At 38.8% G+C, this 22,090-nt stretch overlaps 1 protein-coding gene across 2 annotated transcripts in view; it reads right to left on the bottom strand.

Moving 5' to 3' along the window:
- The window catches only part of sema5ba (sema domain, seven thrombospondin repeats (type 1 and type 1-like), transmembrane domain (TM) and short cytoplasmic domain, (semaphorin) 5Ba), a 202,990-nt gene that overhangs the window by 29,560 nt on the left and 151,340 nt on the right, over positions 1–22,090 (bottom strand). For both annotated transcript variants that reach the window (XM_007227920.4, XM_049484739.1), the window contains exons 13-17: positions 9,519–9,636; positions 7,512–7,693; positions 6,968–7,111; positions 5,174–5,321; positions 1,770–1,995 (exon numbers count right to left, since the gene is read on the bottom strand). In XM_007227920.4, coding sequence (XP_007227982.3) covers positions 1,770–1,995; positions 5,174–5,321; positions 6,968–7,111; positions 7,512–7,693; positions 9,519–9,636 — 818 coding nt within the window. The remainder of the gene's footprint in view (positions 1–1,769; positions 1,996–5,173; positions 5,322–6,967; positions 7,112–7,511; positions 7,694–9,518; positions 9,637–22,090) is intronic.

The raw sequence follows: 22,090 nt of genomic DNA, 5'->3' as shown, positions 1-22,090 counted from the left end.
ATGAAACATGTATAAATAAAATGTATGATGTTGAACGCATACATTTTTCTTCTTAATGCTCCAAAACCCTGTAAGCTAGAAAGTAATTGGCCGCTCTAACATAGACACTGACCCAGACTGACCCCTCCAGTTAAAATGGTCTAGAACCGCCACTGCTTGTTAAATTTCCTCAGGCAACACTGACTAAAGCATATTGAAGTCATGTTCACTATTCACACATCACGCTGCATTTTGCTGAAGTCAGGTGTGTGATGCCAAAACACAGCAGCTCCCTGGAGCATTAGCATGTTAGCGCTCAGAGGGGCATTATGATTAGTGTTTAGGAACGCTGGTCCCCAGAGAACAGTCTTAAATCTTAAAAGCAGGACGTCAGCAAACTACGTCTTCCCTCTGCTTTATGAAGGTCAGGCTTGTTGATGAGTGTGATATAGAAGGTTAGAAGTAAAGTGCATACAAATTACAGGTAAAGACTAGAATTTTGTTACATTAACAACTGCGCTATAATGATTAAGCTTAAGAAATGCACATTTGGAGAAAATAAGAAGCATCAATACGTTTATTAACATAGAATAAAACAATTTGACTGCATCCACAGCAATAAAGTACAATTAACTGATTCTTAATTTGTTTTGCTCCTGGTGATTATCCAGCAGAGTTTTACAGACGCACTAATTACAACCACCTGACTCATCCATTCAGACGCTTCCAAAAGCTTGATTAACCAAATCAGTTGTGTTAAATTAGTAGACTGTGATGGGCAGTGCTGCAGGAGGGCTGGCAGACATAGTGGGAGAAATGGTGGAGTTGGGTCTCAAAACTACAACTCCCAGAATCCCAAGTGATCCCGGTAATCAGCACTAACAAGCTGCACCTGTGTAGCACTCTTTATAAACCCCAGTCAAAACACAACTCTCTGTCGCACCTTTGTAGAGGAGTGACTGGTAACAGAGGGTAGAAAAGAAAGAGGAGAAAAAAGAAAAGCGAGAAAACAAGATATAGGAAAAAAAGAAAAATAAAGTCATAAAAGAAACCTAAGACAAGGGCAAAACTAAAGGCATCTGTATAATTTAATTAGGCAGATAATTTGTTCGTGCTTTAGTTTGTTTTTTTGTGAGCTAAAATCCGTCTTTTGATTGTATTTGTCAAGAGTGGTATTTCCTTTCTTCTGTTTCCCGCCTTTTTTTTTTCCCACTCATTTTCCATTCTCCTCTATGGAGAGAGATTTAAGTTAATTAATACATATACATACAGAAATTATAAATATATGTAATTCAAATTCAATCTTGCTGCATATGGCTCCACCACCAACCCCAAACCGTAACATAGACGGAATCAAAGCAAGGACCAGCTATTAAAAATGTAATGCATATTGTCGATTTCATACTTTTTCCCCTACTTATGATATTGTTTTGATAGCGTTTTGACTGTGTTTTGACATTAAATATGTTGGTGCACTATAGTAAAATTTAGGGGCCATATTTAAAAGGTGACAGATTACTTGAATATAAAACGAATTATTTTAAAAGACTTCTTTTTTAACAACTTTTTGATAGTTTTTTAATATGGCAACTGTGTTTTTTAAGTTTTATCAAACTGTCATGATGAATGGACCAACAAAAATGCTCCAAATTGTCTTTTCTCTACTATGTTAACAATAAACTATCCTTAAATCCATAAACTTTTACTGTGTACTGTAATTGGCATTACATATCATTGTTTAGTTGTAATGGTAAGAACGTTGCTGTGTGGTGTTTAGTAGCTGTACTTACAGTCCGTTTCGCAGGCGACCGTGCCGTCGTTGGGGCAGAAGCGTGTCTCCACTTTGCGTTTGCCCAGCTGCAGCTCGTGTGGGTCGGCTAGCTGTGCCCTGCAGATGTAGCGCACTCTTTGCTCCTGCCGCGCTCCACCCTGAGTTATATTCACCGGCACCCACGGAGTCCATGGCGTATTCCTCCTCGCCTCCGGACACGACTCCAGATTACAGGCCTGATACTCCTGCAGAGAGAGAGAGAGACAGAGATACAGAAAGACAAAGACAAAGACAGAGAGATTAGAGAGATTAAGACAGAGAGACATAAAGAGAGAGATAAAGAGAGATAAAGTCAAAGACGGAGAGAGATAAGAGAAATACAGATGAAGACAAAAACAGAGAGAGATAAAGATAAAGAGAGAGACAGAGAAAGAGCGAGATAAATACAGTGAGAAGACAGTGAGAGATAAAAGAGAGGTCAATAAAGACAGAAAAAGATAAAGATGAGAGAGAGAGAGAGAGAGAAAGAGAGATACAGAAAGACAAAGAAAGAGAGATAAAGACAGAGAGACATAAAGAGAGAGATAAAGAGAGATAAACACAAAGACAGTGGGAGATAAAAGAAAGGGTGATAAAGACAGAAAAATATGAAGATAAAGAAAAAGACAGACAGAAAGATAAAATTAGAGATAAAGACAGAGAGATAAAGTTAGAGATAAAGACAGAGAGAGAGATAAAGTTAGAGATAAAGACAGAGAGAGAGATAAAGTTAGAGATAAAGACAGAGAGAGATAAAGTTAAAGATAAAGACAGAAAGATAAAGTTAGAGATAAAGACAGAGAGAGATAAAGTTAGAGATAAAGACAGAGAGAGATAAAGTTAGAGATAAAGACAGAGAGAGAGAGATAAAGTTAGAGATAAAGACAGAGAGAGAGAGATAAAGTTAGAGATAAAGACAGAGAGAGAGATAAAGTTAGAGATAAAGACAGAGAGAGAGAGATAAAGTTAGAGATAAAGACAGAAAGAGAAGTAAAAAGAGAGATAAGCACAGAGATAAAGACAGACAGAGAGAGTGGTAAAGAGAGATAGATAAAGAGAGATAAAGACAGAGATATAGAGTAAGAGTTAAAGATAGAGTAAAGATAGACTAAAATTTCATCTAAACTCCCTCAAATAATGAGTCTCTGTACTTATTTTAAAAGAACGGTGAACGCTGTACAGGAAGCAGCTGAGCTTTGCTGCGTCACCTGCAGGAACAGGGACGACTTGACGGCTCATTTCCATGCACTCCAGGGAGGTGTTTCAGCTCCTTTGCGAGGAAACTTGATTTGAGTTTTAATAAAGTCAATTAGATGTGAATTAATTGCTGACTCCTGAGAGGGTGTGAGAGCCTGAATCAGTCACACTGTAAATAAAGCACAACTGCATAGCAAGCAGCACTTCCAGCTCATGATTAATTACTGAGTGCAGGCGATCGCTGTGGCATTCTTCAGGACGCGCTGTGTTCAGTACGCTCCTCTGGGACTGCGGCCTGACTCTTTTTTAAAACGTTTAAATCATTGCTTTTTTATTGTATAACTTACAATAAATGCAGCGAATGCAGAAAAAATATAAACAACACTACAAAAGTTATTGTAACGTGTTTAGATGCATTTACAAAACAACTTATAATAAATGATAAATGATTAATTTTTTAGATTAATTTACACAATTCAGAAACTGCACCTTCTTATGCAGGACAATAGAGTTTTCAGGAAGTGTAGTATTCCTGTAGTTTTACTTCTTTCCAAATAATGTGTTTAATTCTATTAATTTTAAAAAATATTTTTATATTATTACTCACGAAGGTCTAGGAACCAATCAGAAGTGATTTTTTTTCTGCCGGTTTATGCAATGCTTGTGTAGATGCTGCTATTGATATGCTAATTAGACACAGCTCCACTGCCTGTTTACTCACTTCTCGCAGTTAAAGGGTTTGATTTCCCGCTTCCTTTACACAATCTCTAACATCTAATATCCTCAGAAACATCTCATGAAATATGAATGACTTGTACTTTAAAGGCCATTTTGACTGGAAATACATTCAGTGCAGTCTCTTGTGCAGTGCAGCTTTGAAAGGGACTGTACAATCATTTTAATATAGTGCTTTTATGAAGTTCATTTTCATAGAGCTTAATGTCATACAGCTCATTTCTAATTTTATAACAGTCTGCAGCTCCATTTATCATCTCTTCTCTTCTGTCTTTTACATTCAACAGCTTCCAGCAGCTTACTTTCAGATAATTATTTATTATAACTGTTTTTTCCTACATACAAGACAAAAACTTTTTTGCCATTTTTTTTTTTGTACTTTTTCGAAGCTGTTTATATATAATTTTTTATTTATTTATCCCATTTTCTCCCCAATTTACATGGCCAATTATCCAACCCACTCATTAGGACTCTCCGGTTCTGATTCTACATCAGCTCACAGACGCCTTGTGCTGAGCGACATCACCCTTTGGAGTGATGTGGGGAGAGAGTGCCACCTACCCACCCAGAGAGGGTAAGGCAAATTGTGCTCTCTTGACGCTCCGGTAGCTGATGGCAAGCTGCATGAACTGGATTCAAACCAGCGATCTCCTGATCATAGTGGCAGCACTGCTGGACCACTCGGAGCCCCATAGCTATTTCTTTCTTTTTTTATTTATTTTGTCTTTTTCCTCTTTCCATTTTTTGTTTTCTCTTAGTTTTTGTGTCTGCCCCCAATGTTTTCTGTTATTTTGCTTATATAATTATCTATATATAAATACTTATTATGGTCTCTGTGTTTATATACTTATTATATTTATATATAGTATATAACTCTGTATTAACACTAATAAAGCTTAAATGGTTCTCTGAAAAGTTTATTACATTAAATTAAACTGCAGCGCGATGCAGAGATGTGAACGCACTAACACCAAAGTATAAATGTGCTCTGCTGCATAGGGAGCTCGCACAGGCTACGCACAGGCAAATATAGCAGAAATATAAACCAGCCTATATAAAAGTCTCTTTGGATACATGTGTCCGCAAAATACTATATAATATAATGTATCGTAATGTATCGTTTATCTGTAGATGTGGTTTGACACTTCTGGAGAGCAGGATTTTAAACTTTTGAGCTGTAGTGTAGATGTCAGGATTGCAGCATGTCCTTGTAAATGTAGCAGTTGCTGTATGCCTGTACGGAATTGAGCAGTGTGTCGGGTGTTGAGCTCAACTCAGATCAGACCAGCTCCCCTGAGAGTGAAGCCGCTGGGTTATCATAGACGGACAGAGTCCGAGCAAGCTGAGCCCTAGGGGACAGCAAGAGCGAGAGAGAGCATCTGTGTGTGTGTGTGTGTGTGTGTGTTTGTGTGTGTGTGTGTGTGTGTGTGTGAGAGAGAGAAAAAAACGCACCAGTGCGCAGCCCGGACAGCTGTTTCCGTTCTCGCAGTTCCTGGAGCGAGAGTGCACTCCTCCTCCACACTCAGCGCTGCACTTGGACCAGGGTGACCATGACGACCAGAAGATGGGCTGAGGACATGATACCTTCTCATTGCAGAATCTAGAAGAGGAAGAATGAAAGGGTCAAAGGAAAATTCTGGTGTTAAGTTGTGAAGTTGTGTAGTAGTGAAACATGGTGATGAGTATAAACAAAATTTGTCAAATAGCCCACTTACTTTCACACCAAGTATTCCAAAATACAGCGTCTTTAGGCGTTTTTTTTAACTAACAGGCTTAAATTGCTTTGCCTATGGAAAGAAATCACAATTTTTACACCATTAACAAAATCAAAGTAGATCCAGACTTCACTGGTAGAATTTTAAGAAAAAACTTTTTTTTAATAAACTAGTTGTTCACTTTCACTTGTGTTTATACACACAGTACCTTTAGGTAGTTCTTAAATTCAAGTCACGATAATCGACTGATGAGGATTGAATAATTCGAATAGGGAAACAGATTGCAAATTAATTGAATATTATAGAGATATATATTTTTTATAATATTATTTATATAATATAATTTTTTCCCATTTTCTCCCCAATTTACACGGCCAATTATCCAACCCACTCATCAGGACTCCCCCTATCACTAGTGTTGCCCCAACACATGCTTCCTCCGGTACATGTGTAGTCAGCCACCGCTTCTTTCCGAGCTGCTGCTGATGCAGCGAATTGGTTCTGATACATCAGCTCACAGACGCCCTGTGCTGCGGACATCACCCTGGGAGTGATGTGGGGAGAGAGTGCCATCTACCCACCCGGAGGGAGCAGGGCCAATTTTGCTCCCTCTGAGCGCCGGAAGCTGGATGGCAAAGCTGCATGAGTGGCAGCGCTTTAGACCGTTGGACCACTCAGCGCCACATTATAGAGATATTTTCAGCAACAGCTGAAACTCCTTCATTTCCACACAGAATTTATTTTACATCCTGGTCTCCTCTATCCCACCTATTTGTTTCTGCTCGTCAGTCAAATAATCATGACTTAATGTCAAGATGGTGGTACCTGGAGAACTAGCTGAAAGTACTGTTTGTATTTACACAGTGTTATTAATATCTATATAATAATTAATAACTATCTGTACACTTTCAAGGTTTTCAGTGTCTCGATTTAAATGTCAGGCCCCTCATTATTCCACTAATGAAGAAGTGTGGAGCTACTTTGAGCTACTTGTTAATGGTTTAAAAAAATAGTGAATTTCTTTGCATATGGGCAACTCTAAGCCTCTGTCACCAACATTGTGAGCCTGTAAGTTGGGAGCACCAGCTAAATGTATTGGCTATATTTGCAAATGTTGGGGGTGAATGAAGGTGAGCTATTTAACACAAGTTCATACTCGTTATCATGTTTCACTACAACCCAAGTCTTTTTCACACTGGTTTTCTCCTTTAATGAGAAAAGGACAGAGGCTCATCACCTCGCGCTCGTTCCACAAAACAACAGAACAAAAAAGAAAACACAGAACACTCTGCTCCCTCCCAAAAAAAAAAATATCAAAAAATCTCAGCATTGAGACATCACTTCAACATCAAAGGGAGAGAAGCGACTGCTGAAACACGGCAAAAAAAAGGATGAGGTGTAATTCAAAATTTTGCAGTCGCAACATCATTTCACGCAATCAAGTGGCACACATCAGAAGGAAGTCTTGTTCGTGAAGGTGTGATTGAGAACACGGTGTGAGAGAACTCTATGATCTCCTGCTGTCGCTCACCTCTGCTCTCTGGCTTGGCCCACACACACTCGGCCGCCGTGTCTGGGCGAGGGGTTGTTGCAGGAGCGCTGACGCACCTCGAAGCCGATCTCACAGCTGGTACTGCACTGACCCCACGATGACCACGGGGTCCAGCCCCCATTTCTAAAGCAAACCACAGATGAGAAGATTATTAAAAAAAGTAACCAGAAAAAATGCTAATGTTTAAGCTAAGGTCAAGTCAAGAGGCTTTTATTATAAAATAAAAGAGTAAAAGAGTGCAACGAAATTACATTCCTGCAGAAACCATCATGGAACAAACAGTACAATAACCTTTGTGAAAAGGAAGTGTACTTAAGAACATTGAAAGTATCTCCAAGTGGTTACTATGTAGTTGTTATTGTGGATTTGCTAAGTGTTGCTGTCAGATATTCTTCACACTGTCTCAATGTTTCATGATGAATGCTCCAAAAAAATTATCCAAAAAACGTTTTATACACAAAGATTAGAAGGTTTTTCCTTGCCCCTTTTTGTGCGACAGCGTTAATATTGAAATTCCATTTACCTCGAGCAGTTGGCCACCTCAATCGTCGGACCCTCGCAGCTTTTGCCTCCACAATGGGGAGCAGGACTGTCACATTTCCTCGAGCGACACAGGCAAGCACTGGTGCCATCGCCGTCATCGTGGTTGCAAGGCTGCCACGGGGCCCAGGGACCATAAGCACCGTCCATGGTTTGGTTCCGCAGCTGGAAAAATAAAAATAAGCTAAATGCATGCGTGAACATACAGATGGGCTGCACAGAACAGGCTGATTTGCTGTGCGTGGTGCATGGTGGCTGCAGATGACCATGAAAGGGCAACTTCAAGCAAAACTAATTGACTTTGAGAAACAGAGACCACTGAGAAACAGTTGGCTCAGATGATGTCGTCAATCATGTGGCGTGCCATCCTTCACGCCTCAGCAGATGCTAAACTGTACACCGAGCACGAGAAGTGAGAAACACGTGCCGGGCTGCACGCCACACACCGAGACCAGTATGAGGAGAAGAAATAGTGAGAGCTGCCTTTAGAGAGCAGCTGCCTCTTTCCTCTCTCTGCTCTTTGTGGAGTACGTCTTCAAATCCAGCCTCTATCCAGATCAATCAGTCAATCAATCAATTAATCAACCAATCAACCTTTATATTCACTCAGGAAAACATTGAAGGTAACTCTCATTTTCAGTGCAGCAGAGAATTTACTACTTAAAAAGCACTAAATCATGTATAATAAAATAATAAAAAAACAATAAAAAACAAATGGCATACGCATTAGTAGTATTAGAAAAAAAACAATTTAAAATGTAATTAAGGACAAATAAAATAATTCAAAATAAAAAAAGGTGGGCAGGCTACAATGTAACTCAGTTAAATAAAGACATAAATAATTAGAATAAAAAAAGATAAACACAAACATAATAGAGGACAAAAAATCAATTAGCTAAAAATAAAAACATAAAAGGATGAAACAAATAAATAAAAAGGTAATAGAAAAATCATTTAGTGACTCAAGTGAGCTAAGATTTTACAATTTTAGAGTTTGAGTTTTAGAGTTTAAGCGCTTTAGAGTTTGAGTCTAAGAGTTTTAGAGTTTAAGATGTTAAGAGTTTAACAGTTTTAGTGCTTTAGGGTTTTTTGATTTTAGAGTTTATATGTTTTAGAGTTTAAACGTTTTAGTGCTTTAGAGTTTTAGGATTTTAGAGTTTTAGAGTTTAAGCGTTTTAGAGTTTAAGCGCTTTAGAGTTTTTAAGTTTAAGAGTTGTAGAGCTTTAATTTGTTAGAGTTTAAGAGATTTGGAGCTTTAGAGTTTTAGAGTGTAAAAGTTTGTGAGTTTTAGAGTCGGCTGTAGTGAATTCCAGCTCAATGCTGCTGCTCTGTAGACAAAAGCAGATTTTCCCAGTTCAGGAAAAACTCTCAGAATCTGAAGGATAATCTATTCACTGGACTGAATCTGTTATTAATATTGTTTATGGATACATGCTCATGCAAGTTTTCATCCTAATTAAAGCAATTAGACCTTTACTCTTTAACCGACTCAACTCTTCTGGGAAATCGTTCTTCTTCTAGCTGTTGGAGAGTTGTGTCAGGGATCTGATTCCCTCCAGCTAGGAGAGTGTTAGGAAGGTGAAGCACTGATGTAGGCCGATTAGGTCTGCTTCACGCACGGTGCTACAACTTACCCCAAAGGTGTTTCATCACTCTCAAGAATGCTATTCCACTGCTTTATAGATCAAAGCTGGGGAATTTTACACTCTTCTAGTGGAAGTTTGGCACTGCATAAGGAGCACCTGGACACTTTTAGATATATAGGAGTAGTTACCTCATTTTCTTTCCGACTTCATATCGTTCAATAAAACCCCTATCCAGATAAATCTCTCCAACCTGATGAACACAGCCCATTTTCAGACATTCAGAAGCACTGTTTCTATTAAATGATGCACGGAGTAAGAGTAAAAATCGACTGTTTGCAGGGTGTAAGATAGCAATTAGCATTGCAACGCTCCTTGTGCAGGGTGGATGGAGCTCTATGACTTACAGGGCAGGCTGTGATGTTCTGGAACCACTGGCTCATGTTGGAGCTGTCCTCAATAGTGGTGCAGCGGCGCTGCTTCCTGTCCCATCCACAGTACGGGTCCCTGGCATCTAAACACATTCTGGAAAAGAAACAGAGCCAGAGAGAGAGAGAGAGAAGGAAATGAGAAAGAGAGAGAAATTTAAGAAAATTAAGGATTTTCATTTCATCAAGTTAAACTATCAACACTATAACAAAGCTACATTTTAAGTTTACAGTTGTTCCCAAACGAAGCGATATGCACCCTGGGTGTCTTTCCTGAGAGTCACCCAAATCTTGATATAATCCTCCCAAAGCCATGTGACAGTGCATTGAAACGGAGATTAAATATCTGTAAGCTGGTGAAAAAACACAGGCTTAATGAGGTGTAATTAAATCTAAACCCGCTAATGAAGTTAAGCCATGAGAAGCGAGCGTGTTGCAGGAATGCGGTGGGGGCCGTGGCGGGAAGCCTCCACCTCCAGGCTGCTCCTTTAGCCTCAAAGACTCTTATTTCTGGCACCAGCAGCTGAGTCTGTTTGTGCTGGGCGGCTGGCGCTCCAACCTTGAGGTTGAGGAAAACACACAGTGTTGATACAGCTCACAGTGCCAATAACGAATGTGACTGAAAGGAGAACTTTTGACTAGAGTACAAACACCGCAAGCTGGGGGAGTAGAAGCTGGCTGTGAATAATTTCTGCTCTTCGACATCTTGCTAATGCAGCAGATGCTCCAGCGTCTCTCATTTGAACCTCTGAGGTCCGTTGTTGGATCACTGGCTGCAGTATTTATGAGCGAAGTTCCAACAAAGCTCCCATACTCGCTGGGGATGTCCCATTTTTTTGCTTCTGAGTTCAAGTCTTTTGATTTCGAGTATTTGCCGATACTGAGTCCCAATCCAATACAGTAAAAAAAAGCATAGATCGCATTGTCAGGATTCAGAGGCGGACGCAAATGTGAGTATTTTATTAAACAAAGAAAACAAAAAGAAACCAAACAAAGATCCAGATAAACAAAGAAACACTAAGAACATAAAACTAAGAAAACCAACAACCTAGCAGACAAAAAGACGTACACACAAAAAACACACAAATTATAAACAGACAAGGACCAAAACAGGAAACGGGAAACACTTGAGAACAGTTAACAAGGGGGCAGAGCTACAAATTATTTAATTATTATTGAAACAGCATCAAAATGTACCTATTTTAGCACAAAAAATTGTTTTTTTAAGTCTTATATTGTACTAGTCTGCGCTTCTTAAAGGACATTAATAATTGCTTACTAAATATATTAATGGAAACAATAACCTTTAAGACATTTTTATTTTACTTGAAACAAACAAAAATTAAATCACCAGTGTACATAGCAAACAGTGCACCTATGTGTAAACCATGTGACTAACCAGTTTTGAAGCTTTTAATAAAGGGCATTCAAATGAAAATCAGTGATTGAGATCTTTTCCACCTGAAAAATGACTCATTGGGTACCCGTTGGTTACATCCTTAACATCTCTACTACTTGCCAGTCATACATTCATTCATTCATTCCTTCATTACTTCATTCATTCCATCATTTATTCATTCATCCATCCATCCATCCATCCAACCATTTTGTCCTCTTCTTCCAAGTAAAATGTTTCAATATGCCAACTTGGAATCATCGGGAGTGAGGCAGAAATCTATTGCACAAACCCATCCATTTACTCACTCACAGCAATTTCTATCCATCCTTTTCTGTCTATCTCCTTTTCAGGTTCTTTTATTCAGGGCTGTGGTGGCTCCGGAGCCAACCAGAGCCACGCAGACATGGGAGAACATGCAGTGCATACTAATCAAGCATTAGAATCACCGATTTTAGTTCATACACATCACTCCAGACATGTAAGAAAGAAATAAAACTAATAAATTCCCAAGATGAGAAATAAATGAAGTGAAATGACAAAGCAGATCTGTCTGACTGATATCCTGGCTTTTTAATAAGGTACTGTAAATAACGGGTCTGATAGTAAACAGCATGTACATTGCACAGCAGAGCTGTGCCTCAATGTCTGACAGCAATAACTGTATTGACATGTATTGTGTTTTGTGCTCATGCAGTCACTACACTATTGCAAATTAAGGTACATTTCTGCAGCTCTATTATAGTAGTAAAACAGAGACCTGGTCACTGTTCAATTTAGTTCGACTCTAGTTTGGACAGTGCACATTCAATTTCACAACTATTATCTCTGATAAAGTGAGGCGCAATGAGTATTCAGGCTCACACCTATTGGCTGAATTGATTTTCACAACCACGTCTTCGCTCTTCCAGGTACTAAGGGCTGGGTTGTGTCTACAATCAACTAATGGAAAATTGCACTCTCGACTCCAGTCGATTTCAGCAGCTGCGCCATCAGCTGCTGTTTGCTCTTTGCTGTTTGCTCCGACCCTTGTGTTTGTGCTGGCAGTTAACATGGGTAAGGAATAATTGAAAAAAATAAATAGATCCTGCCAATTAAAGGCATCTTCTGGAAGGAAAAGGAATAATGATATCAATGTGGTTCAGAAAGCCCAATTAGCCCCAGTTACCAGAAGTAGAGAGACAAGCCCTCGGGGCGCTGACCTGCAAGTAAAACCCATTTAAGCAAGAAGTAGGTGCTGGTCTCATTAATTACAGTGGAGAAATCCGCTCACATGAACCAGTGGCGGCGAGAATCAGCCAACCATATAAGCTCGTAAGACTGTGAAAATGCAGCAGCTCGAAGGGAATGCTGATGTGACAGATTGAGCGGCGAGCAGAGGAGGGCTGGTCTTCCAGAAGATCGCTGGACACATAAACAGGAGCCTAGAGGCAGTGGTGGACTTATGCACCGGCTACCCAAGGCCCATGCAATGAACCCTCGGTTTCCTATTTTAATAATAATAATCACTTCATGACTTCAGGTTTAGTGGGTTTGGGAAAGTTTGTTAAAGGAATATTTCACTATGGTACTGCAAATCAAGATACATCATCTTAGTAAAACTAAAACTTGGTCGCTTGTTGATTTCTAGACTCAAGATTAGAGAGTGCACATTCAATTTGCCAACTATTATCTCTGATTAAAGTGAGACCTTGTGGCCCATGCAATTATTAGGGCCCACTGACTAACCATGTTTTATTTTATTACATTTTTATACGAAAGGTGATGCCCCATTTTCCCAGGTTTGTTACGCCTGTAATTTGCTTAAAAATGTGTGATTAAAAGGTAAAAAAAAAAAAAGTGGCGCTTAAAAAAGAAAAGCAGGTCAAGTAAAAGAATGACACGAAGAGAAGCTGCTTAAAAAGATCGGTAAGTTGACTGGGAATTTTACAACAGGATCACCACCCACTCATCTCGAGCAAGATTCTGACCCTTAGAATCAGTGAACTTATCAGTTCACAGATCTTCTAATTAATGATGTATCCGCTGTATTACTACAGTTGGTAACATTTGTGGCTTTACTGCATGCATATATACATGTAAAGATGTGATTATTATCACTCCATTTTTCATTTTTTTTAACCTGGTAGTAGCCTATTTTTATCTGTCTGACAGCAAGAAGGTTCTGTGTTCCAGACCAGTAATGAGACCACTTAAAATGATGAGTTTCCTTGATTTTACCAAATTGAAAACCTCTGGAATATTATCAAGAGGAAGATGGATGATCACAAGCCATCTAACCAAAGTGAACTACTTGGATTTTTGCAGCAGGAGTAAAGGCATAAAGTTATCCACAAGCAGTGTGTAAAACTGGTGGAGGAGAACTTGCCAAGATGCATGAAAACTGTGATTAAATACAGGGTTATTCCCTTTTTTGTTATTTCAGTCATTTCTTAATTTCTACAAATAAATGCTTTAAAATCAGAGAAACTGATTCAGAAACTAAAGTGGTTTCTGTACATTTTTGCAGTGTAAAACTGCTTTAACACTGAACTCAGAAAATATTGCTGCTGCATTTTCAAACACAGTGTTTTTTTAAATGGGCTGTCCTGTAGTCATCACGGTTATCTGCAGCAACTGCTGCACATACGGTGTTCAGTGTGTAAAAAGTACAGAATGTTTATAGTTATGATAGTTAATTATCATAAATCTGGTTAATCTGCTCTGAAAGAGTATATTTTAGCTCAAATAAAATAATTATAATTGACAGCTGGGTCGGCTCGAGCCCAGATCACAATCTCACCAATTGGATTGGAACCAGACAGAGACCACCTCCTCTTGTGCATCTCAGTGCAGTTGTTTTGGTCTGAATCTGAGCGTGATTACTGTTTACACACCTGCTCAAATGAACCGCATCAAAGGTACAAAAATAAAAATATAGTCCATTTTAACCAACTACTGCTGGTGTGGAAACACCCTTAATCCACCACTGCCCAGAGGCACTGGCTGGCCATGTGCCATCTGACCCTCTGACAGAAGAGAACATCCTGGCCTGTGGTAGTCAGTTTAGAGCCCTTGGAGTGGTCACTGAGGAGAAGAGGACCGAGAGCTGTTTTGCACATTTGGGCTAAAGGGCGAAGTCAAATGTTTAGCTCCTCTCTGACCTACTTTTCTCTCCTGTGGATATAAAAAAATGCCACTGCAGCAAAAATAAAAGCTGCACTAGCCCTCCATCACTTTATTCTGACTGCTCAACTCAAATAGCACCCCATAAACATTAGTTAGCGCTGGCTAAGGCCTGAGTGTTTCATCATAAACAGGAACGTATGAAAGCAGTGGACTGGAGCTGGTGTTCACATCCACACTGCACCATCCAGCTCTTGCATGGTACTGTATTTTGAAATTTAGTCTGTATGAAATGATTCTGACATTTATATGAACGATAAAAAGGCACAGAAAAACTGCAAACAATAGCAACAATGGATTTCTGTACCTTCTAACATGCTGTAAACAATGTTAAGTTAAAAAATTGGAAATGTGTTTAAACATCACATCACACATCACTGAATGCTGTAATGAAAATTTGTAATATTGATATTGACATTAAATTAGAGAAATTACACCTTTGCTGTTCTAAACCTAACAGCCCAAGATGTTAAAAAAAGACAACTTTTTACATGTTAACCCTCTATATTGCGGCAAGAACTACTCAACTAACTAAATGAAGTATAATAAGTACTATAAGTACTTTTTTTTTTACTTTTAAAGTATCCTTAAGTGCCAAGTGGAGTTGCAAACACCATAAAAAAAAAAATGCTATGATGAAACTGGCACTCATCAGGACCACCCCAGGAAAGGTTACCTCTGTTGCACAGGATTAGTTTATCAGAATTACCAGCCTCAGAAACCACAATTTAACAGCTCTGCAGATAAGAGCTGCTAAAAAGCTTCACAAAAATTAGTATTTTGGTTTGTTTAACACTTTAAAGTTACTATATGATTCCTTATGTGTTCCTTCATAGTCTAAAAAATGAACCAATGAATGAGAAAGTGTGGGACTGGGACTTTATATCATTACGTCATTATGCAAGACAATATGCTGATGTTCCTTCATTGTCATCTACTGTATACTTTTGCAATAGAATCAATTTCTTCTTTTTTTTTGCATATCCTAGCAGAGAAAGCCACACTAGCCCTCCATCACTGTTCTAACTGAGTGACGTGGGCTGCAGTGCTGTATAATTCAAAGTCCTTTCCTGATAGCTCACTACATCGCAAGCAAAGCCACAAAACATGGCTTGTTAAATTTTAAACAGTACACGAGTCGGAAATAAACCAACACATAAAACAATGTTGCACAGCAACTAACAGAACGCCGTAAATCTCATCTACTCTCTGCGGGCTTTAATGGATGTTTTAAAGTCATAGCGAGGGCTATAAAAACACTGTCCTCTTTATAGCCCTTTTAAAAAAGAAAGATAGGAAGCAAATAGTTATCACCGTCCCTTTAACTGCAAATCATGCCCTCATCATTGTAAACATGGCAGCTGGATTAGGGGTGCTCATCGAGTAGCTGATAGTAAATTCTTCTTTTGGAATGTCACACTGAGCTACGGGCTAAACTTACATAAGCATCACAACTTAGCTGAAGTAAGTAAACAAGTAGGTAAACAAACAAAACCAAAATTTCCAGAAACATTCATTTCTTTTATCTAGGGCTGGACAATATTTCCAAAAGTTCTATTACAGTATACAGCATTAGTCATTTTTTTTCTTATTCAATGTATTTTTTGTTTACTTTTGTTGTTTTTTTTTATTATAATTTTAACATTGAAGTCTATATTAAAACTATACATGAACACATGCAGAATTATTTTGTACACATTAAAAAAAACTACTTCTAAGTAGCACATTTATCTTTGAGGACAGATCTGCACACTCTTGGTATTTTAATCTCAGTATCTTCATGAGGGAGAGTCACCTGGAAAAGTTTTCTCAGCGTCTTGAAGGAAGGAGTTCCTGGAGGTGCTGAACAACAGTTGCTGCAGCTCATCCCAAATCACCTCAAATCACCATCTCAGATGATCAGGTTTAGATCAGGGGATTAATGTGGAGGACTAACACTTTTTTAGTGTTTACTGCGTAAATCCACAGGTGTCCATGTTTCCATGTCTTTAATATTAATATACAATGTTAAAAATAAATAAAAATAAAAAACTTAAGAAAAACACTAAATAACCACTTCAAACAGCCAAAACCAATGGGAACATGTCACGGAACAGTTCACTGAGCTTCACTGGCTATCGGTTGTTGCTTGTATTAAATTTAAAGCTCTTATGATTTGCCTACAAGGTGATGATGAAACATCATGCCTCCTACCTGCACTCACTCCTTAAGGTCTATGCTACCTCCCAGCAGCTGCACTTCTCCAGTAAACGCCGCCTAGCTTTACCAAACATTCACACAAACTAATCCAGACTGTTCTCTTAAACAGTTCCCAATGGTGGAACAAACTACCTTCCACTACCAGAGCAGGAGCATCCCTCACTACCTTCAAGAACCTCCTAAGACTGAGCTCTTCAAAGACTCTCCTAACACCTCTAACATACTAACTACTATTAACCTCATTCCCTCTTCCTGTTTCCCCTTTTTTTTCTCTATCCCAATATTACACATCTGGCCTCTTCCAGCTCCTGCTAAATGTTCTAATTTCTTTATTTTATCTATTGGTCCTGTTCTTCATCATTTGTAAGTAATACAATGTAATCCAATTGTACAAATACAATGTAATGTAATTTGATAGTGTTATCAGTTACTATGACAAGCCTGCTCATTGCTCTGGGTGTTCAACAATGGAGCACCACTGCAACACCATTTACTTTCCTACAGTCCTTCTGTTATTTCCAGCCCAGAAATCCCATCTAGATCAGCTCTGACAGACTAATGGTTAGAGGAGTATATACACAACTCTTGCTGGATCTTAGGTCTTTGCTTTACAAGCTCTTCTCTCAGAGAGGTATCGGTAAGGATTACACTGATTTATAGCGAGCTAGCCTAGAAAAGCCATCTGACGCTGCCCATTAATCCTGTCCTCAGGTTTGGAGGCTGGACGGCTCCTTGCTGGTCCCATAAACTTTAAGCCTGGGAAAAGAAGGAACTGTCAGCTCAAACCCGTAGCGCACAGCTTGAAGTAAAAGGAAAGGCAGGAGTCCAGTGTATGATGGCTCAGTCAGAGCCTTTAACAACCTCACCTCAGAAGCAGAGGGAAAGTTGAAATTGGTCAGAACTTTAGAGCAGCAGAATTGAGACATATTGCCTGCCTGAATGAAGACTGAGACGAAGCACAAAAGAGAAATGGCTCCAGCGCTGGAGGTCTGCCAGAGGAGAGTCAGTTAAAAGCCAAACATTCTGCAGTAGTAATAAATGCCTTCACTTTCTGATTACTTTCTTTCCCCTTCTTCTTCCTCTTCTTCTTCTTCTTCTTCTTCTTCTTCTCTCCTCCTCCTCCTGCTCAGCACTCCCTCAAGTGCCAGGCCCAGCGCTCCAGCAGGCCACGCCGCTGTGAGCTCTTTACCACTGTGTTTTTTAGCACCCTGTTGACAAGCTGGCGCCAAAAACAAGTCATAAATTTTGTTGGTCATGGAGCTCTTCAGAGCCCCGCAATAAAGCTCTGCACTCCGAGGCCAGATTCTAACCTTTTCATCAGCCACAGGTAAAAGGCTAAAGGCGGACAGAACCGCTCAGAGGAAAGTATTTCACAAACAGAAGAGGGTCGGCGTAGCCTGCTTTCTTTCACACAATTTAAGCCTTGAGGAAATGAGCTAATGATTAACGAGATTCTCCATTCTGCAGCATGCTTAATCTTAAAGCCTCAGTAGTGTGGAGCTACCACGGCATGGCTGTAACTACGAGAACACAGAGGATTGTAAAGAAATGTGAACATTTTAAACTAGAGATGCATTTCCTGTTAACTGTGAATCCGCGGGCACATGATGGCTGCCTCAGTTTGGTATGTCAGTTTTGCATTGAGATGTCAAGTAACCTTTCTTACATAGAAATGACAGTTATCTATACTTTTACTGGACTAATCATTTTTTAGACGATGTTTTACTTCTACTCCTTACATTTTAAAACAAAAGTAGCCTGGTTACTCCTATTTCATTTCAGCTCGTTTTCGAATCTGGCTTCTCATCGTTCAGTAAAATCCCTATCCAGATAAATCTCTCCATCCAGACAGAGTGAATCAAATTGTGATTGGATGTAGAGAAATGTATATACATATAATATTCCGACACCCTATTGTTTTATACTGTGATCTATCACACCTGCACACCACGCCACGCCCCCCTCACAGTCCAGCAAGAACATAGCAGACGTATGTAGCCTAGTATAAAGATGATCCGACTCAAGAGAACTCATGTTTTACAAACGTCCAACTAAGCTTTAATATCTTTAATATATTTTGACATTCTACTAAAATACGTTAATTTTTTGAATGGGCATATATGCAGCTGAAACACTAGAGAGCCGAGTGCATCCCAAATTGATCAACATTACCAATTTAATATAACATTATAGTCATTATAGCTTCTAGAAAAATGTGTTTTGGGGAGGGGGGTAGTGCACTATAGGCCGTCATTTTTCTCCGTACATTACTTTTACTTTTATACTTAATATAGTTTTCAAAGCAGTACTTTCACATTTTACTTAATGAGTAAAAATCTTGAGTTGATACCTCAACTTCTACAGAAGTATTTTAAACCCTAGTATCTTAACTTCTACTAAGAAATGAACACTACTTATATGCAAGGTGAAGTACAGACAAGAACACTTGAGACAGTTCAGGCAATCAGCAGCATCAGAATGGCAGAACGTTTTGAAGGAGAAACTTAGTAGAAGCTGCGTTCCAAAGTCAAGGCTGCATCCTAGGTGGGCTGCATTTCTTGGCCGGTACATCTTTGAAGGCTGTTCCAAACTGAAGGACCTTTCATATACAGCCGAGAAATGCAGCCAACGTTTTGAGAGACTTGAAGGATTCTCTGCACATCTTAAGGGGAAAAAAGAAAAACAGCACCATGAAAATTGTTGAGAATATCTGTACCGTATTTTTTGCACTATAAGGCACACTTATAATCATTACATTTTTCCAAAAATTGACAGTGCACCTTATGTATTAATTTGACCAGTTATTAGATGTAAGGAGCAGTAAAGACACTCCGCTGAAGTGCAGCGTTATACAGGAGTTTCAGTATTCAGGAGTTTCTCCAGCACAGAGGCTGAGTGCATCAGTATTATCATTAGCCGCTAACTGCAGCGCTAGCTTATTCGCCATTCAGAAGTGAGTATATCGGACTGTATTTTGCGTGTTTACAAGCCATGTGGCACAAACTGCTAACTGATAGCATTTACTAGCATTAACCAGGGCTGGCTAATGCTGCTAACCACGGCTGGCTAGTGCTGCTAACCACGTCTAGCGCTCACCCTTGGACAAAATACTGAAATTCTAAGCTTACTGCAAACAAAATGCTTTAATCACACAAATAAACAGTTGTCAGAAGAAAAATCTTAAAAAAAAAAAAAAATCTTTAATTAAAAAATATTAAAATCCAGAGCTCGTTTGACTTTTAAAAAAGAGTTTACTAAGGCGCCCCAGCTGAATTATAAGCTGCTAGGAACTGCTAAGAATTGTGGCTGCTAGTGTTTTGTGTCACATTTCATCATTTTACTCAACCATAATCTTCCAGTTGAATCCGCAACTTCCCAATAATACAGCAGAGTTAGCTTCAGAAATGTTCCCAAGGTTGTCCAATTAGCCATTAAAGAGAGCTACTGTATGCCACTAATTTTAGCTCTGAATGAAATGTGAAATGCTACACTAAGCAGAATGACATTGAGATGCTGAGGTGTACAACTATACTAACTCGCACAATAGAGGCTAACATATGACACAGCTCTGATAAAGATGTGAGTGCTCTACAGTATATGCAGCAGTAGCTGTTTAGTTCAGACTGTACAGCTTGCTGTTTATGTTGGTGTGAGAACAAAGGAGAACAAATGAGTATGACCAATGTTGTATTGTACTGTGTGCTTATAAACTATTACAAGCATGAGAACAATTATGCTAACCTAACAGAGACACTAATGCCATATAAAACATGCGGCAGGATTTAGAAATCAACAGGTACATCAGGCTTTACCACACAAAAAACATACAACTGCTCCTGTTTGTTAAAGTTTATCACAGGAAACGTTTGTTTCAGTAATCAGTGAAGATTGAATGGTATGATAAAGAAAAAGACAAGAGACATAAACATGTGCTCAAAGAGAGAGAGAAATGCCAGAGGAGGGAAAAGAAAACCATGGTAAATGACTATAAACTAAAATATGACTACTAAAATCAACATGTACCTTTCAGCTACTTTAGATTATAGGCTCCAGTATGTGTTTTCAGCTGGCAAATAATTCACACTGACCTTCTGAATCTTAACCACCCCACACCGACTGCTGCTGACACAGTGTCACTGCACAGACACATGCCTTCTAATGTATTTTTACTTTATGATTATGTCATTTTATTTGGCAGCGCTGCTGTCTGGTTGCTGTATAATCTCTTTATAGTCTTGTCAGTTTGTAATGCAATGGTAGTGTTAATATTAGTCATATACATTAATTACAACAAAACTGCATACCTATATTCACCCTGGATTTTACCCAGATGTTGTTTCGTATTATTCTGTGCTGTTAAATGACCTGAGCCTCACTTTTATATGTTTATTATTTGCAAACTGCAAAAAAACTCCTGTAACTGTACGTCATGGGTCAGTGCACGCAGTCGCATGAAAAAAAAAATACACTCTGTGCACTCTAAGGTTGAATATATCAATTTCATAAGCATGTGAAATTAAGCTATAAGCCGGTGGACATTGTATTGTGGGTACTGTAGTGGTTTAGAAGGTATCAATATATATATATATATACATATATATATATATATATATATATATATATATATATATATATATATATATATATATAAAACCATATCCCATCTGCTCATTTAATCTCTCTTTATTCTTTATCTCTCACTGTTATATTTGCATTTAAAACAATTGGGTTTAACTTCTTATTTCTGTGATGTGCAGTGCTGCACCACATCATCAGCAGAATCCCTGCCGGAGATCAGTGGCAACTAGCCACACCTGTGCAGCACTCTATATAAACCCCAATCAAACCACATTTCTCCATCGCGTCGCACAGACAAGACAAGACAAGGATAAAGCTGAGTTTATAAGAAACCAAAGCGAAGAAAAAGAGAAGGAGAATCTGTGCTGTACATGACTCGAAACTTGCAAAAGGCATATACTAATTCTCATAATTAATCATGGGCGTGTTTTAAGCGTAATGTGAAATAAACCAACCAGTATGTCTCTTGTCTTTCCTTTTAAGAGCCAGGTGCGCTCTGACTTTTGACGGATTTCTTTTTGACATATTGCTATTTTCATGGTGCAGCATTAAGTATATTTGTAAACTCTGTCGCTACTTAAATAACGCAGACAGCAATGAGCATCATGGCACACATTTCGCAGGGTGTAAAATAGGGCCCTAGGTCTTTTAATAAAAAAAAAAGTGAAAAATGGGAAAAAAAAGTATACAGAAGGTTTTTGAATGTGATGATTGGTACAGTGATGATGATATTCTGGTCCTGACAATACATTAACAATATAGTCTCTTTAATTCAGGTTAAAAGCAATCATGGAAATAATGAAATTGTTTTATCTAACAAACTAAAACCTTTTGTGCAAAAAGACTTACCGGTAAGTGGCGGTAATAAAACTGGAAAAATAACAGGTGTACTGTAATTATGGATGGATAAAACATAAGCAATAAATGGTGACATGGAGCTTTGTGTAGTATAAACATTGGACAGTTGGTTTATTGAGGTTTTGATCCCCTTTATAGCTCTACTTTCTACTGCAGATCAGAGCAGATCGGATTATACATACTAATGTATGCAAAGTTACAAAATCAATTGACCGTGCTTCTGTGGGCAAGCCATCGTAGTGTTTTCTCTAAAGCCGCTGAGCTGAAAACAAGTTGGCCACATCAGACGTAGCGGGAAACCCAAGGGAAGCTGTGAAAAAGCATTGGTGGTTTTTAGAGCAGAGCATGTGGCCTG

The sequence above is a fragment of the Astyanax mexicanus genome, chromosome 11 (assembly GCF_023375975.1).
Source record: "Astyanax mexicanus isolate ESR-SI-001 chromosome 11, AstMex3_surface, whole genome shotgun sequence".
Taxonomy (NCBI): Eukaryota; Metazoa; Chordata; class Actinopteri; order Characiformes; family Acestrorhamphidae; genus Astyanax; species Astyanax mexicanus.
The sequence above is the reverse complement of the archived record's forward strand: the minus strand, read 5'-3'. Positions and strand labels throughout refer to the sequence as shown.